Here is an 18,666-nt window from a genome sequence, read left to right as displayed (position 1 = left end):
TTTTTAAAAAACAACTAGACATGCCAGACTCTTCTCCCTAGAGATTCTGATTTAACTGCCAAGGGCTGAGAAGTCCTGGCCTTGAGGGATCCTTATAAGTATGCCGGAGGCACATGCCCTTGCATTGTGATGAAGCTTGGGGTGGTCAGGATTTTAACTGCAGCACTAGAATACACAGTATGTAGAAAGGACAAGAAATTGGTATTGAATATTTCAAAAAATTAGTGACTAGTTTTTCCCACCATTGACACATGTATCAGAAAGACCTTTTATCCCATGCAGAAAATACTTGCCCAGAATCAGGTTCTTAACAAGTTTTTGCTCATCTTCCTTTTTGTATTCCAGCATTCCTTGGAAATCCTTTTCTTTCCTGGGGATGTTGACTGGACGGATGGGTTCATCAATGATCTGTCCTGGAGATATGTTCTCCATCTGGCCCACTTCATGAGAAGCAAGAAAGGAGAAAAAATGTTTTCCAGATAGAAAAGATAAGAGTGTTCCATGCTCCTATAACTTTGAATGAACTCTGCAACAACAGAAACTTGTCTTATTTGCCACTTAACTGCCTCTTCTTAAAATATATATACTTTTTGCTAAAATTGGGTGGATAGATGGCAAAATTATATGGTAATACTACTATAACAGCCACTAGTGCCTGATTACCATTAACATAAAATAACCTTACCTGATGCAAAACCTTTAAGTTTTCTGTATAATAAGGTTTACTTTGTAGTAAAATTAAATGTCCCAAAAGTAAGTAGCTTAACATATTTGTTAGCTAATTGATATCAATTAGAAGTGGTTAAATATATTTGGACTTTAATTCATGGAAGAAAACCCAATATTCTATAAAGAGATAGCAATAACATAAAAGACTCCCCCTCACCTTTAGCTCTGTGAATCTCATCATTAAACACAAAAGAACATTTACTTAATGCATTATTACAATCAGCTCAAACCATATCAAGATATCTGGGTAAGATAGTATTTCTTCATATTAGTTGGTATGAAAATGTTTTATCTTTTTCAAAGGCCTCATAAGGCAAAGATCTAACTTTCTCCTGCTATGCCTCATTCCCAGAGAAATAATGAGCAGATAAGATACCTCTATTTAATATGATTTCCTAAATATTGTTTTTTGTTTCTTTAAAAAAATTCTACCATGAAGTTGCAACCATTAAAGTGCAATCACTGATTGAATAACAACATTTTCAAATGTTAAAAATGGTCACTATTGTCAGTGGCAGCAGTTAGAGAAGAATTATGCTAAAGGTAAAAAAAAAAAGGTTTCCAATTTCATCTTAAAATTGGAATTGAGTGGGAAATGCAAGGAAAGGTAAGGCGATATATAAGTTAACCAGGGTTTTTATCCTTTTATCTACAGGAAGGCAGGGGAAGCAGTTAAAAAATCTGTTCAAGCGCAGATTAAGTTGGAGTTCTGAGATTGCGACCAAATTTTGCAAACAAAATGCAGACCAGACGCAAAAACATTAGAAAGTTTAATCTGCTCCAGGAGGTATCAGTACTGCTTCTTGTGTCACTCTGGGCAATTTCCTGGTTAGTTCTGAGAAGCCAGTTCCACAGGAAGAGGTTATCACAGAGAACGTCAGTACCTGCCAGTGCTCTTGCTTATGAGGCATGGAGCCTGGTGACACACCATCCACCTCATGTTGCAGCATCACACGCTGGAACTATCTGCGCTGAAAATCTGGTTTAGGTAAAGTCACCACCGTCCAGCAACACTATGATATCTAAAGAGTGGTCAGATTGCGAATAGACAGATCAGGGCGACAGACATCTCCCATGACCTGGTGCTTCAATGCATAATGCAGTCTGAAAACCACAGGACTGATTGTAAAATGTATTCCACTATACAAGAGAAGAGGAGACTCAAACTGTTTAGCTTTACATAAATTATTTCTGGAATCAGTTTAAACACAAAGCCACAAGGCGCTCTGAAGTAGCAGAGTGGCCTCTACAGCTCGTGAAACTGCTGTTGTATGTAGAAATCAAAATAAGAAAATTCCTGCCACCTATGTTTCTAAAAACTTAAAAGCCACAGAGATAATTCCAAAAAGGGAAACTGAAGGAAACAAGTTCAACATATTAGGTTCATCAATAAATGCACATGTTTGGATTCCATGTAACACAAAGAACATGTTTTAACCCTGCTGATTTTATCAGTTCTGAGATGCCATTGATTATGAGCTACACCATTTCATATAACATTAAAAAAGAAAAAAACACTGCTGATTAAACTATAACCCATCAACAACTTTAAGACATCCCCAATTTCAGAGAGATTAAAATGTGAAATATTGTGCACCTCAGAATTTATGAAATATGGTGATTATTTTTACTAAGAAAGTTTATGTTTTAAAACAAAGCTTTGCTTTCCTTTTGCAAAATCTCTGACCAGGATATTTTTGGTTCTGTATCAAAATGTCAGACAAAATTTGCTATAATATCACTAAGTTTTTCTCTCTTTTGAAATCTCCCTAGGGACGTAAGTCTTTACAAAAGCTTATAAGTGAAATATAGACATTAGCTCAACATAACCTTGATTTGTTTCACAATATTATCTATTACTAAAAATAAAATGTCAACCTTTATGCAGCATCATGAATAGTACCTGAAAGACATAAGCCAGGACACCTTCCTAGTTTTCAAATATTCAAGAGATCTTGGCAGTTGCAATGATTTGAATGCTTGTGTCCCTTCCAAGATTCATGCTGAAACTTAATCCCTATAGCAATAGTATTAAGAGGTGAGGCCTTTAGGAGGTGATTAGGTCATGAGGGCTCTATCCCCATGCATTACATTATCGACTTTATAAAGGGGCTAGAGGGAACTAGGTCTTTTGCTCCTCTACCTTCTATCACATGAGGACACAGTGTTTGTCCCCTTCAGAGGATACAGCAACAAGGTACCTCCTTGGAAGCAAAGATTAGGCCCTCCGAACCTGCTGGCCTCTTGATTTTTGCCTTCCTTCCTCCAGAACTGTGAGAAATAAATGTATGTTCTTTATAAATTTCCCAGTCTCAGGCATTTTGTTACAGCAGCACAAATGAACTGAGACAGCCCAATGCTCCATCTAACACAGACAACATTCTGGAAAGACCCAAAGCAAGACTCTATTTTCATCTTCTAGGTTCTTTTTATTTTATTTTTTTCTGGAGACGAGGTCTTGCTATGCTGCCCAGGCTATTCTCAAACTCCTGGTCTCAAGCAACCCTCTCACCTTGGCCTTCCAAACATGCTGGGATTACAAGTGTGAGCCACTGCACCCAGCCCCTTTTCTAGATTCTTTACAAACTTGAAAAAAAATATTCCTGAACCCTTTTGTCCTGGAAAAGGAAAGGAAATTGGAAAAAATTTTTAAAAATTACTTTTCTTCACATTGGCACCAGGAAGATCTTGATCTCAGATTTAATTAAGACAGCCAAATAAATTCCTACTAAGGAGAAAAATTCTATGCGAAAATATGGCACAAAGAAGTGAAATCAGTGGCCCTAAGAACACCTGGCCTCTAGTCCTCTCATCTAACTTGGGTAAGTAATTTATACTTTTTGAACCTTAGTTTTTTTCTCTTTTGAAATAATCAACTGATTTCTAGAATCTTTTCAGGTCTAAATTTCTTGATTCTATGAAAATTCACATGGAACACCCACTCCTGGATTAAAATATAGCGCAAAGAAGATCAAATCTTGAAACACTTCATTTAGCTATATGATTTCTGCAAAAAAATTATATATGTTGGCATTTAAAAAAAAAGTCTTTGTTGGCTTCTAAAAAAGTTTTCTTAATTAAATGTAGCCCATAGGAGGAGGCAAGAGTTGTGCAATTTTAAACCAAAAGGATTTAAGTGTGTTGCAATATCTTTTATCAAAAAGTATAAGAAAACTCTTAGTTATTAGAAGGTACTTTGTTGTATAAAATTTCAGGTATTTTTTGTATAACAGGGATATAAGGGATGAAGAGAAAAGTGTTAAAAGAGCTTTTTACTTTTACTCACTAATTTGGAGGAGAAGCAAGGAATACTGCACTCAGCAAGCACCCAAGTCACAGAAATCTATTTCATTTTATCTTCTAGATATGTATCACTCAAAATGTAAGCTTTCTTAAGAACTATTATAATGTATTTTTTATTTGACCACATGCTACTTATAGTTTGATAGCTGTCAGGATAGTTTAACTGATGAAGTTGAATTCTGATTGATAGGTTTAAAATTAGCAATATCTTAGAATATTCTAACCTGTCTCCTCAATTTAAAAATATGTTTATCAAAGAAAGATGATTAAAAATGTAAAATAATGAATGGCTCTCCTATTTATCAAAATTTAAAGTATGGCAAAGGAATATTAGGAATTTGACCCAAAAAATCAATTTCTTTCAAGCAAATACTCTGCTGTCTGATTATCATCTCATAATATAATTAGTGCAGAGTTAAATGGAGAAAGATCTCTGAATAAAGACTTTTAAGTTCTGCCAATAGACATTATAGCCCATGCTATAATGGGCTATAATGTGATTTGGACATTCAAAAGTTTTAATGTAACACATGAATTATATAACGCCAAAGGATTATATATAAAATATGACTACAAAGTAATCCTTCTGGTTTTTTCCTTTTTTTTTAGATTAGAAAATATAGTTTATTTTGAAAGTAAATTAGGGAGAGGGAGAGAGGGAGAGGAGATTCATTCCCCAAAGTAGGGGAAGGGGCCAAAGCTAGGAAACATGGTGGGCATAGCTCAAAGAGCAATGTGGACACACCAGAGTTTAACAGAACAATGGCCATCTTTCTGGTTTTTAAACAAGTACTTCAGTATTTGTATATTCAAGGGAGTGATATCCTCTTCAAAGTAAATATCCATGTTGCCGTGTTCTAAATATTTCTAAAACTTATTTATTCACTCAAACATTTATAGAATGAATATGATAAATTTGCTGTGAAAGCAAAGGGAAATAAGAGGTGGTTCCTCTACTCAAAAAGCTCCTAGTCTGTTATGGAAGCCAGTAATTCAAACAGAAAAATTGCTATAAATATGATGGTAAAAACCACAAAAGATGTGACCCAAATTGTGGTTCACAGATGGCAGAGTCATAAGACCTATCTGGATGATCAGGAAAAGCTGCTCTTAAGGATGTGACATAGGAATCTGGTCTCAAAGGCTAAGAAGGACAAAAGGAACACTTATGACAAGACCTGGCATGTTGGAGGAATGAAAACTATTCCTCCACTTAGAGTTAATCATGATAGACTCCCCAGTGATGAACATCTCCCATGATGGGGAATCTTCACTCTTTGAGTCAAGCAAGAGTCATATAGAGGGACACTGAGAAATAAGATGGGTAGTCAGGCTGAGTAGTATCATTTTTAGTCAAAATGATAACAATTTGCATCGATGTGAAGGCAATTCCAAAGAGTATCTATAAAACCTCTTGAGTAGTGACAGGGTTGCTAGAATAAGCTTAGAATTTGGCTCTAGTCCTGTTCACCGCTAGATCCCTGCACCTACAACTGTGAATAAACAAACACATTAATATACAAGATTCATTTGTATATAATAACAACTGATATTTGATTATTTCCTAAGAAGTTTTCCCATCATCATATAGAAATTATGTTTTTAAAAAAATCTCATTTATTTATAATAATAATTCATATTTTTCTTATCTACTTCTCTTTTTTCTCCATAAGACTATAAGTTTTTTGAGGACAAGAGATTCTGTCTTACTCATCTTAGTATCCCTAATACTAAGAAGAATAGTAATATTAATAACTAAGTTATATATAGCATTTACTATGTATCAGAAACTCTTTGAAGTATATTACACATATTAACTCATCAACCTTATAACCATGTCACAGAGATGCCATTATTATTCCCATTTAACAGGTGGAAAAACTGAGGTATATGATTAATAAGTGGAAGAGCTGGCATTTGAACCCCAGGAGCCTGACTCCAGAACCACACTCAACCTCTATGCTATACTGCCTAAAACAGTGCCTGGCATATAGAAGATATTCATTAGATGACTGCTGAATGAATTCTCTTCCTTTATAAATTATTATTACCATGAAAAAAATACTTTTGCTCACCTAGAAATGGAAACTTCCACTCCACAGAGGGCAGGTTTGTCAAAAGTCATTTTTTGTTATTATCCCTAATATTTGCATGCAAACCTCTGTTAGGCCATTCAAATAGCAAAACAAAACCAAGATTCAGTGACTGTCATTAAAAACATGTTTAAATACCTTCTAGTTCACCAATTTTTTTGGCAAATACTTTCAGTTGTTTTTTCAGTTTCCGAACAGTCTTATCCTGTTTTTCAAGTTGTTCCATCAAATCCTAAAGATCAAAATGAGAAATATAACAAGAAGATCAAAACAGGCCTTCTAAAATGCACCAAGGGAAAGCAGACACAAAATCACAAAAATGGCACTGTTAGTTTTACATAAAAGCTCCAGAAAAGCTCATTGGTGGAGCTACCACCTGGCGAAAACTGGCAGGCATGGGACATACAGCTACAGTAAAAGCCACATGTTCAAATATACAAAGCAGTAAAAACCTGTACAGCGTGATGGATAGCAGGCTCACTGTGGAGACTTTTCTAGTAGATTCCATGGGGGGAAACAACTGAATGCTTGTAAAATGTACTGTTATTACAGTGGAATGCTTTCTTTTAAAGGGGGACTAGGCACTAATAAATTTTGATGAATGCACAGAAAGTTCTGTGGGAAGATTTAAGAATGGTTAAACTTCAGTGGGGACTGACACTGCATGTGTGTGAAGCACTGTCTCTATGAAACCCATTCCGTGGAGATGCTAAAATTAGCCCTGAAATATAAGGAGAGTTAAGTTTTGGGAATTAAAAGATAAGTTGAAAAAAATCACAGAGAACAGGATAAAGAGTAGTCTGCTTACCCAGGACCAAAGAGACAGGTGGTATAAGGTGCCTATAAGATCTTGAGGTGACATTATTTTGCTTACATAGAAAAAAGGGGGTAATTATGAATACTTTTTGTGAAAAGATAAAACAAAAGCATTACACTTAAGGGGAAGGGTCAAAAGTCTGTGATATTGGTCCTCTGTTTAATAAAGAATTCTCTTAAACAACAGGCATAGTTAAAGAGTCACTAATTAAAAAGAAAGAGTACACAAGAACAGGCTCAGAAAGAGTTTGGAAAGGATATGAATCAGTGATGTCTCTGGTTGATATTCAGGTTATGCAGAAAGCAAGCAGTACAAATACAAATATTCATACATTTTCCAATTTAGACAGGAGTAGATTTAGACACTAGGCCAATGATTCAAAGGGAATAGTTGCTAACATTTCAAAGCGTTAAGGTATGCTTCTTGAATTTCATTTGATCTTTCAAATCACACTTTGCTTCCATCACACTGTAAGCCTAGTGTTAATAACAAATCAAACGTGACAGTGGACATGGGACACTGGCAGAGATGATACCACTGGTTAAAAGGCAGCTGTGGGGAGAAACAGATTTTGTGAAAGTTTTTGAAGATATTTCCTTGGAAAGAGCAGGCAGCAGTGTGCTCTTCAGTTATAGAGGGCTAGAAGTAGCAAGGAAGACAACGGAAAAGCACTATGGTTTTACATACAATCATCCGTTTGTAAAGTGAAATCCGATATGACTGATACTTCTTAGGGTCATCTGCATATAATTCCTCAAAATACTGAAAAAACAGGTATAATGGATATTTGTTTTTCTCTGTGTCTTTGAGGGGAAGGCTACTTCTCAGTAACATCAATTTAAAAATATTAAAACATAGTGAAACATATATGTATATGTATGTGTGTGTGTGTATACACACACACACACACACACACACACACACACATATATATACTCAAAAGGATCTGACTTGTCACCTGTTATTACCCTTTTATCTTTTTAGTACAGATAATTCTAATCTATGTGCAGGTATTTCTTGCACGAGCAAAGGAAAAAGGCTGTGGCCAGGATGCCATCATTCAGCAACTGTCCACATTGTGGCTGTCCTTCATGCCTCAAGCCTCCTGCCTTTTCCTCCTAGCCTCCCCAATGCGTGATGCTCACAAGTTGCTGCACCTTTTTAAGTGCCTGCAGTAAAGGCAAGAGAAGATGAGGCAAATAAAACACAAGTGAGAATAATGGCAATGTAAGCACTCTTGCAGGATGCTGGAGAAGCTGGCGAGAAGCTGGGTGACTTCCTTCCCTGAAAGCATGGGGGAGGCCTGAGAGACTGTCACCAGCAGAGGGGAAAATCATTTTATGTTTGTGTTGGCGGTAGGTAGGTGGGTGGACGTTATGCAAGGCAGAGTTACCAAGAGCTCTGAGCCCAGATTCCCTCCTGCTTTAATATTCTGCTCAAGTGTTTTCTAAAGACATGCACAATTAAGATTGAGAACCATAACGATTTTGAAAAGGTCCATCATTCCTGGACTCTAGTTTGAATCTATCCTCCTGAATTCGTAGTCAGTGTAATGGAAGGATAAGCAGCTGATCTATAAAGGGATTTCCCCAAACTCAAACTCATTAACTATACCAACTTAGAATGTGGGGGCTTAGTCTATTTTTGTACTAGCTATGAAAAATTGCTAAGAAAATTAATACTGCAAACAAAGTTTCAGGAGAAATACTTGGCCAAGTTAGTGGAAAAACTCTGGAAATCTGCCACACAGAAGCATCTTAATTTCACGGTTTCACCTTGTATTTTAAGACAATCATTTATAAGCACAGAATTTGTATGCTGATCAATCAATCATTATGTTACTCAGTATATTTATCATACTTAGTCATCAAAGCATTGTTAATTTAATTTAAGCAACAATGACTTGAAAGCAATAAAATGACATTTCAAAAATATTTTATGATTCAGAAAATTTCCCCCACAAATTAGTGAGATTTCAGTCACTTGGGAAAGAGTCCACACACTGCCCTCGCCCTCCTCCCTCATTCCCCTGATAGAGCCTCATGCAGAAAGATGGGCTGAAAAGAGTCCCTTTGGTTTTTGCTTCTAATTCATATAAAAGATGGTTGAAAAAAATGACACTGGAAAACTATGTGTAATGTAAATGATCACTAATAGAGTGATGGAGGGAAGACTCAGAGTGTTAAATCTTCAGAGAAAATTCAAACTACTTTATTATGGGTCATTAAAAGCCTTAACTTAAAAAAAGGACACAAATCACTACTAGTCCTAAACAACTTTTCTCAAAATCATGCTGGTACTATAATATAGATTTTATATAGAAATGTAGACTACAACTTTTCAGGAATTCTTAATAAGTCTGTTTGTCAAACTTAAGTAGATAAAAAACTATAAATCTGCAATAAAAGTTATGCAACTGAGAAAGAAATATTCTAGAATGTAGTTAAAAAAAAAAAAAAAGAAAGAAAGAAACAAGAAAAAAGGATAAGAAAAAACTTGAACTCCATGCCAGGGTTCAGAATCCTAGCAATGGAAAAAAAAATTTCCTTATTGGACAAGTTCTGTTTAAAAGAATAGAAAATGTGAATCCTACTACCCCTCCTCTGTGACTTGGGAATTCCATCCAACATCAACCAAAAGCCCCCTGCCTGGTTCTGCTGACTGCCTTCCCTGACCTCAACTCTAACCCCTACTTGTCTGTTAGAGTGCATAGCTGCTTAGGGACCAAAGGTAAACAAAGCCTGTTCCCAGTCTCTGTCATGGTAGTCGCATAACAACCCTCCTAGAATGGCAGAGAATCTGCAGGTGAAGTGGAGGAAGATCATTTGACCCTCAAGGCTATCAAAAGCCTATCACGTAGTTGGGGGCTATTGTCTAGACCCTCCAAGTCAGGTCTAAGAGTACAGGTACTCAAGAATCTTCTGTGAGAAACACAACCTGTGCTTGTGCCTTTTTTGTTTATACAAACATATTCACATTTTCCTTACTCGATCTCTGATAGAGGGTAGCAAGTGTAGAGTGGTGAGTTTTTCCCTGCAAGAAAAAGCTGTGTTTGATAAAAAAGAAAATAGGATGTTAGGCAGGGCCAGGTACTCCTGCTGAGGAGCTGTGGGCCCAGCACCTCTCCTTACCAAGTTTTCATTAGTCAGTCGGGTGATCTCGTGCTGCAGGCTGGCCTCGATGCGGGCCTCTGGGGGCAGCTGCAGGTTCTGGGCCAGCAGCTGCTGCTGCCGGTTGTTCTCCTCCTTCAGGCTCTGGATCTCCCCACGGAGGGCCTCAGCCTCATTCTCATGGCTCCTCTTCTGTGACTGGAGTTGAGATTCCAGGAGCCTGTGGAGAAGCCACACAGGTGGGAAGAGGAGATGACACCCAGAGTCCCTGCCTGATGGGTGCAAGGTCTCATGCTTGCTTGCAAGAGTAGGAAAAGCAGAAGTGCTTTAGCATCATGTATCCTCTGACTTGATTAAAGTCAAGAAACTCAATGCTACCACATTTGTGTTGTTCTGGATTGGTTAAAGTTCTCAGAGGTCCAAGAAATGGGACAGTTTAAGCTCTTTTGAAAGGTTCATAAGAAATAATGACTTTAAAAGTCAATTAGATGACATAGTTTTAATCTAGCTTGCATTTATAAACTGACATTTAAATTGGCAAAGACAGTACACCTTTGCCACAATATAATTCTGCACTATAAAGGGCAATATTACAAACTCCTAATCTAATTAAATGTGTCTTTAAGAATCACAGTTACTAATTACAGGCAGAGGGTGGGACTAGGGTCCCATCTTTATATTCTACTCCTGTCTCTGAAAGGTAAAAAGGCTGGAGTACTACTTGGAAATATGTACAGATTTACTCAAATCCATTCAGATAGTTCTGAAATTCCCTACATATATTTTAGATTTGGCATCTTCTCTCTCCCCATAAATATACATATTAGTAATAGAATCATAGCAAGACATGGTTTCAGGACATAAATAGTTATAAGACCAAATGAAGAGGTTAGTGCTTCTCTGAGCAAACACGGCCAGCTGTGCCACAGAACAGACCCTATCATGGCAGTGAGAACAGGAGTCAGAGCCTTTGCCTTAACCATGCACTCCACTTCCACACATAAACCTTTTCCAAACACAAGGTTATGGTTAAGAGTTAACTAATGTGAAAAAAGGAAAGACATTCTTTTATTCCAATCCCCTTGGTTACCAACTGCTGGGTAAAACTTACTGATGTCATTGCCAGCAAACTATTAACAGTGGACTAAAGATATTTTAGTGATTACAAAATTTCAAAAAGATTTGAACCAGTAACATCTCATGGTTAATGACAATAGTTTATGATTAGAACAAGCAAAGCAGAAGAAGCAGAAGCTCTTTGAACAAACATATAAGTTAAAAAAAATTTAATCACTAAAATGAAAAAAAATTTTTCTTTTGAGTCAGAGTCTCACTGTGTCACCCAGGCTGCAGTGCAGTAGCACAATCACAGATCACTGCAGCCTCCACCTCCTGGGCTCAGGTTATCCTAGCCTCTCGAGAAGCTGGGACTATAGGTGTGCACCACCACACCTGGCTAATTTTTTGATTTTTTTGTAGAGATGAGGTTTTACTATGTTGCCCAGGCTGGTCTTGAACTCCTGGGCTCAAGCAATCCTCCCACTTCAAACTCAAAATGCTGGGATTATAGACATGAACCACCATGCCTGGCCTAAAATGAAATTTTATGAGATTATTAAGACACAAATATTACTAGGGCAGATGAGTGTCTGTGTTAGAAAAGTGTTGCTGTTTCAATTTTATTTTCTTTCCCCTAAATGTACTTAATGTGTTGAGTTTGGGTTATTATTCTGAACTGCAGCAATGCAGGAAACTTTCCTGATTGGCTGTTTCACAAATCTGAATTACACAATGATCAAACAGAATGCCAAATCATGCATTTAATTTTGCTTTTAGACAACATGATAATATAAAAGAATGCAATCACACTGCCACAGGCACATATATCCTGTAGATTGATCCTTATTCTAAAGAAGAAGCCACTGTCTGAGTAATAAATATGCGTCTTTCCCCAGTAGTTTGTGCCCTAGTTGAAAGATTTGTTTTTCTTTCAGCAACTAGAGAGAAATCTTCACAAATTAGTGTCTGAAGGAAAGTCTAGATAGCATCATTCACTTATGGGAAATGATTCTTTTTTTCCCCCACCCTTTGGGGAATAACTCATATTCAATTTTAGTTTTAATAGGATCTCTTAGTGGAGAACATTTTTGAAGAAGGCATTGGAATATTCTAAGTTTTACTGAAGCTAATTTACTCAGGAAGACAATTAATGCATAAAAAATAAGGAGTTAAAGTCAGGAGGCCACTGTTAGTAAGAAACACAATAAATTAATAACATCCATCTTGAGGAGACAAATATAACCTGTTGGCTTGTTTTAACCCTTCATAAACCAGCCATAGCTCTCCATCCTCATTCATTTCATGGCAATCCAGAGCAGATGATCTTCCATGCAAAAGGGACAACAATGCAAAACACAAAGGGATACAGGATGGTAATGAGGTGATGATGGTCAACATCAACACAGAGTATTTTTCAATATTTTATAAGTGAATAAGTTTTTTTAATTAATTACAGATGACTCTAGGACGTTACCACAAAAATATTTTTGGTTAATTATTTTTATTAAACGACTAACATGTAACATCATACATAAATGGGTAGGAATTAAAGTAAAATCATCAAGGATCTGGAGCTACTTTTCCTATAGAATAATAAATGATTGAAAGTTGAGGAAGACGTTCTGTTTTAATAATTTATTCAGCTCGCAGAGTCATCGTATATATCATGTATTGTATTAGAGGCTAATCATGACACATTTAGAATGAAAACTTCAGTTATTGCCTTCATGTGGCAATCTTCACAATCTCTTTCAAAATGAAATTTTACGTCTTATGGGTAGAAACATGTTTTAGCTTAATAAAATCTGATTTCACACTTAAAAATCTTTAACATTTTTTTTATAGAAGTAACATAAATAAGAACATTTTCAAAGTTCTCAGCTTTCATGACAATTTTTACAAGATTTTTTTTTTGCATCAAAAACTAACTTTAAGACCTGGAAAAAGTGCTTTTATATTAGAGCTTTGTTACATTTTGTTGAAATGTGCAATTAATAAGTAATTATAATAATGTTGATGATAATGTCCCTAGTACATAAAAATATTAGTTTTTGAGTGTTTGCTAAGTGTCAGATGCTATTCTACATCCTTTCACATGTACTATTTCATTTTGTTCTCCCAGCTACCCAATATAAACCATTTGTCACATTGCAGAGGTAGACACAGAGGCTCAGAAGTAAGATACCTGTGGAGGTTATATGGCCGGTAAGTGGTGGAGCCCAAGTTTATCTGACTTTAAAAGTCCAGGTTTTTACTCCCGCTATAATATTGTGGTATGTTTACATAACAAAAATTTAAAGGAATTTTCTTCGATTTTCCATCTAGATAGTTCATCTCTCCCTGGAGAGTTCACCTATCTATATGGTTTCTATTGTATTGTTATACTCTGACAACTTCAAAATTTGTACGTTAGTCCACACATCTCTCCTGACTACAGGTCTATGTGTTAAATTGCCCAATAAATTTCTTTCCTTGGATGCCTTCCTGGCTCCTTAAATTCATTATGTGTCAGTCTACTGATCATCTTCACCCTAAACTTCTCTACATCCCAGTCCCACAATCACAAATGACATCACCACATCAACCAAGTGTTCATAGCAGAAACCTCAGTGTCGCCCTTCCTCGCCTACTCATCCAATAAACCACAAGGCTAACCTCATCTCCTTGTGCATCTTTCCCATTTATCTCACTTCTAACCACCACCAACCAAGCCCAAGTCACCATAATCAGTCACTTAATTATAGTAATAGCCTCTGAATTGGTCTTTATGCTTTCAATCTTGTTCCACTGCAATCTGTTCTCTGATAGATTTCTAAAATTCAAATCTCATCACATCATTCTCCTATTAAAAACCCTTCAATGGATTCCATAATCTTTAGAATAAAGTCCAAACCCTCTCAGCAGTGTCCCCAGCAGCCTACAATCTCTGTGAGCATAAGGACTGCATTTATCTTGCTTACTACTGTATTCCCAGTATATGGCACCAAATTTGGCATGAAGTAAGCATACAATATATATCTGGTGATTGAACAGCTGAGTGGATGGATTAACAGTGTGATATTATATAGCTTCTTCTATACCAGCACATTCTTAGATATAAAATAATCATAATAACATAAGCATTGTGTTTATAATTTACATTCATAAGTTAAAATTTAAGTTTAACCAAATATTTTTATAAACATTTTGCACCCTTCACCATACAAGAAAACAAGCAGTACAGTCATCCCTCGGTATCCATGGGGGCTTGGTTTCAGATCCTCCCTTGGATAGCAAGATCTGTGGATGCTCAAGTCCCTGATATAAAATGGTGTGTGTTTGCATATAGTCTTTGTACAACCTCCTGTATACTTTCAGTCATCTCTAGGTTACTTATATTATGTAATACGGTGTAAATGCTGTGCATAGTTGTTGTACTGCATTAAGGAATAAGAAGAAAAAAAGTCTATACATGTCAGGAAGAGATGTCATTTAAAATATATTTTCAATCCTTGGTTGGTTCAATCCACAAATGCGAAACCCATGGATATGGAGGGCCAGTTGTACATGGTCTCCTCTTAGTTACATGTTATGTGGTTACATGGCCAACACTTATATGTTATACTCTGACAACTTCAAAATTTGTACGTTAGTTCACACATCTCTCCTGACTACAGGTCTATGTATTAAATTGTCCAATAAATTTTTTTCCTAGGATGCCTTCCTGGCTCCTTAAATTCATTATGTGTCAGTCTACTGATCATCTTCACCCTAAACTTCTCCACATCCTAGTCCCACAAAATGATTAGTTACATGGACAACACTGATGTGATTTCAGCTGCCTCTTCATTCTCTTTACACCAAGTTTCAATTATTGAAAGTTACAGTTGCCTTATAAACCTTCACAAATAGTCATCCTGAATAATAAATGAAAGTGACTATCTAAGACAGTCCAAACTGAGCAGCTGATTTTCCTCTTAAGGCAGCCCCCCAAGGCTAAGACCCTAAACATACAGAAATATCTTCCCTTGATGTAAATAATATCTTCCCTGACACCTTTCATCAATAATACTACCTTTTATAATAAATGGGATTTTAATTGGGAATACATTAGAAACCTTGGATTCCCTTTGAAAACCAGTTGATGTCTAATAAAGCTATGCATAAACACTTTGGCTTACTGTACAAAAGACTGGCTTAAAGGCTAACATAAATATAATTAAACCAAAATGAATAAAAGAAGGATCAACTTACCTGTTTGTTTCTTTCAAACCAATGTAGGCTTGTGCTATTTCACCTTTATCTTTCATTTTTTGTACATCTTCCAAAAGTATTGTAGAATCTGTCATTGTATTCTGAGGGGAGAAATGACATATTTCCACATTAAGATTCAACTCAAAAGCACTGAGCCACTTATATGGCCAACATATGTCTTTCTATTAGGTGTGCTCCACCACACCTGTGCTCCATTAGAGCATCAGCCCCAGCCCTGTGCATGTAGAAGACAGTTTGACTCAGGTGGTTAAGAGAAAAGCGGAAACTTCAGTTTCTCTCTTGAGAACCCCTAACACTCTACTACAAGGTGGTAAGATTCTAGAATACCACCACCCTGTAAATAAAATCCCTGATGGGCTATGCTTCTTTTACATTATGTGAAAATATGCCACATATATGTGTTTTGTACAAAGTATATGGTGCATAATATGGTATATACAGCATTAGGAAAATAACCAGTCAACTATTTAATGGAATGTACAATGCCATTCTTTCTATTACTTCCTGACCAGTTTGAATGAAACCAATGCCCTAATAAAATGCTTAAAGTTTGACATAAAGCTCATTTTTCCAATAAAAACAGTTCAAAGAAGGTGGTGTGCAGATGATATGCTTCAGCAAAATTAAGCATTTTTTCCTCATATCTATATCTAAATCTAAATCTATATCTGTATCTGTCTATATATGAAAGATTTGGCTCCTTTTAAATAGCTACCATCTGCTGTTACTCAATTCTCAATTCTTTTTTCCTCTGGTACAATATAGCACGGTACATAAGCTTTTGAAATAAACATCTGGCAGGTTAGAATTACTTATGACTTCACATGAAAATAACTTTTTTGGCTGGGCACAGTGGCTCATGCCTATAATCCCAGCACTTTTGGGAGGCTGAAGTGGGAGAATTGCTTGAGCCCAGGAGTTCAAGATCAGCCTGGGTAATACAATGAGATCTCATCTCTACATAAGAATAAAAAATTAGACAGGCATGATGGCTTGTGCCCATAGTCCCAGCTACTTGAGAGGGTGAAGCAGGAGGATAACCCGAGCCCAGATTGCAGCCTGGGCAAAGAGTGTCACCCTGACTCTAAATAAATAAATAAAATAACTTTTTTGCCAACATTCTTATTTTCCCTTTCAGTCAAATCTGACAACGCATTTGTTCAGCTACTATCTGTCTTTCTAGACCAAAGCAAGAGATAAGAATCGCTGCCCTATACCTTCTAAGCAATAATATACTTTACAACTCAATGGCCTGTTCTAAAGTCAGATCTTACAATGAAGTGGACTTAATAGAATACACTTCCAATACCATCATCTTAAAGACCAGTTCCAAGATAATTTTAATGCCAACCAGAGACTTACAAATGTTTGCTTTTAAATTTTACTGTGTATAAAAAAATCCTTTAAAAACAATATCACTTTTCTTCTAAAGCTATCCTTTTGTGAATTTATAGATGCATCCTTTGAAAAGATCAACTATAGCCTGATAAAAGCTATTAATAAAGAGCTTATATTTTACTGAATTTTAAAAATGTTTCCTATAAATACCACAAATACTATTTCTTTAGCTATGTTTTGTAAATATTTTAGTAACTATTTCACAGATAATTTTTTTTCTCTTTTCCTGAAAGGAAGAATATCTTCTATTCTATAAAGGAGCATTTTCAATTTTGTTTTTTTTTTTGAGTTGGAGTATCACTGTCGCCCAGGTTGGAGTGCAGTGACACACTCACAGCCACCCCAGCGGCGACCTGCTGGGCTCCAATGATCCTTCCATCTCAGCCTTCCAAGTAGCCGGAACTACAGGCGCACACTACCACATTCGGCTAATTTTTTATTTATTGTAGAGATGAGGTCTCACCAAGTTGCCCGGACTGGTCTTGAACTTGCCGGCTCAGGCAATCCACTCGCCTTGATCTCCCAAAGTGCTGGTATTACAGGCTGAGCCACTGAGCGTGGCCTCATATTTTTTTTAAAAGACAGATTTTAAAAAAATTTTGTGTACTCAGATTTTTCAGGCTCATATGTCATAACTTTCAAAGACCCAAGTTTCTATATCAAAACAATGCCATATATGTCCTCTGATATCTGAAGACATACATGGTATGATTTGGGACTTTCAGTAAAATTAGGTGACTTTATCTAATTAGCTAATCCAAGGGAAAGATAGATTTTTTAGTGCACTGTTGTCTTGGGTAGCAAGCAGCCAGTTCTTCCCTTATCCTGCCTACCTTAGTTAAAAAGCGCTGCTTAGGGGATGGAACCAGACTCGGGCCATTGGCGTTGGGAAGTTCCTGACTCACTGCTCAGAGTTTATATGTTCCAATCCAGTAACCAGAATCTCTAGAAGGGTTTCATCATGTGAAAATCCCAGCAGTATCTGTCACTTAATAGTTGAAACAGTAGAGAGAGTCAACTTTGCAACTTCATCAGGAGCCACTTTTCCTTCTGGCTATGGACTCTACACTCAAGGAGATGAACATGGCAGTAAAGAATAGTGTGCAGCTCTTCAGACTCCTCCTCAGCCTTAGCCAACAAGCCCACAGGTTGGTAGAAGTCAGAGCTCAGGAAAGCATGTGCTTCTGAGTATACCCCAAGTTAAGGGTTCCCATCCCCAGCTTATAGCTTTTCTGCCAGAACTACTGCAGTGAATCACAGAGCTGACTATGAATTGGAAGTCATGGAGACCCTTTGTGATCCAGACTGGAACCTACTACCATTGTTTTCCTTCTGACTTTCCAAATAGGAAAGAGTCAATATGGAATTAATTTGTAAATACCAAAATAGACGGTGGTCATAAAGCATGAATTGCATATATTAGGGGATATTTCTCAACTAAAGTTAGAATTACATAGAAATATTTACCACAAATTTTTATAAACCTTATAATTACCTTGTCATCCTGAAAATCACCAGTCAGCAAGCACAAAAAATATGGAGAAAACAATATAAACTCTTAATTTTTCAAATAAATTCCATCAGTGAGTCCCCATCACAACAGACAAAAGCTAACTTAAAAATAACCATGAGTTGTTTACCCTAAAATGAACTCTGTAAATAAATTAATATTCATAGAACAGGCATAAAGTGGACATTAATATATATTATGTAATGGCAATTCTTCCTTCTCAGGAACAAGTGCTTGAAATTTGTTTTGAGTTGTTTTGGTTTTTCTAGTTATAAAAAAATATTTTTTTTTCTAAAAATGAGGGGTACATATAAAATATTTTTTAGGGCAACCCCTACAGGTCCTACCAGCAGGATTTTTCTGTCCTCTTAATAAATCCTGCTTTCTAAAAAA

At 36.4% G+C, this 18,666-nt stretch overlaps 1 protein-coding gene across 1 annotated transcript in view; it reads right to left on the bottom strand.

Annotated features, from left to right (window-relative positions):
• Positions 1–228: 228 nt before the first annotated feature.
• The window catches only part of LOC103261836 (unconventional myosin-Va), a 104,877-nt gene continuing 86,439 nt past the window's right edge, over positions 229–18,666 (bottom strand). Inside the window, exons 28-33 of the mRNA XM_021713079.1 lie at positions 18,259–18,267; positions 15,345–15,445; positions 10,074–10,272; positions 7,630–7,704; positions 6,264–6,357; positions 229–440 (exon numbers count right to left, since the gene is read on the bottom strand). Of these exons, the coding sequence (XP_021568754.1) occupies positions 229–440; positions 6,264–6,357; positions 7,630–7,704; positions 10,074–10,272; positions 15,345–15,445; positions 18,259–18,267 (690 nt within the window). The remainder of the gene's footprint in view (positions 441–6,263; positions 6,358–7,629; positions 7,705–10,073; positions 10,273–15,344; positions 15,446–18,258; positions 18,268–18,666) is intronic.

This window comes from Carlito syrichta, unplaced genomic scaffold (assembly GCF_000164805.1).
Source record: "Carlito syrichta isolate Samal-C Ts95f unplaced genomic scaffold, Tarsius_syrichta-2.0.1 Scaffold304031, whole genome shotgun sequence".
Classification (NCBI taxonomy): domain Eukaryota; kingdom Metazoa; phylum Chordata; class Mammalia; order Primates; family Tarsiidae; genus Carlito; species Carlito syrichta.
This window is presented reverse-complemented; position numbering and strand designations above follow the sequence as displayed.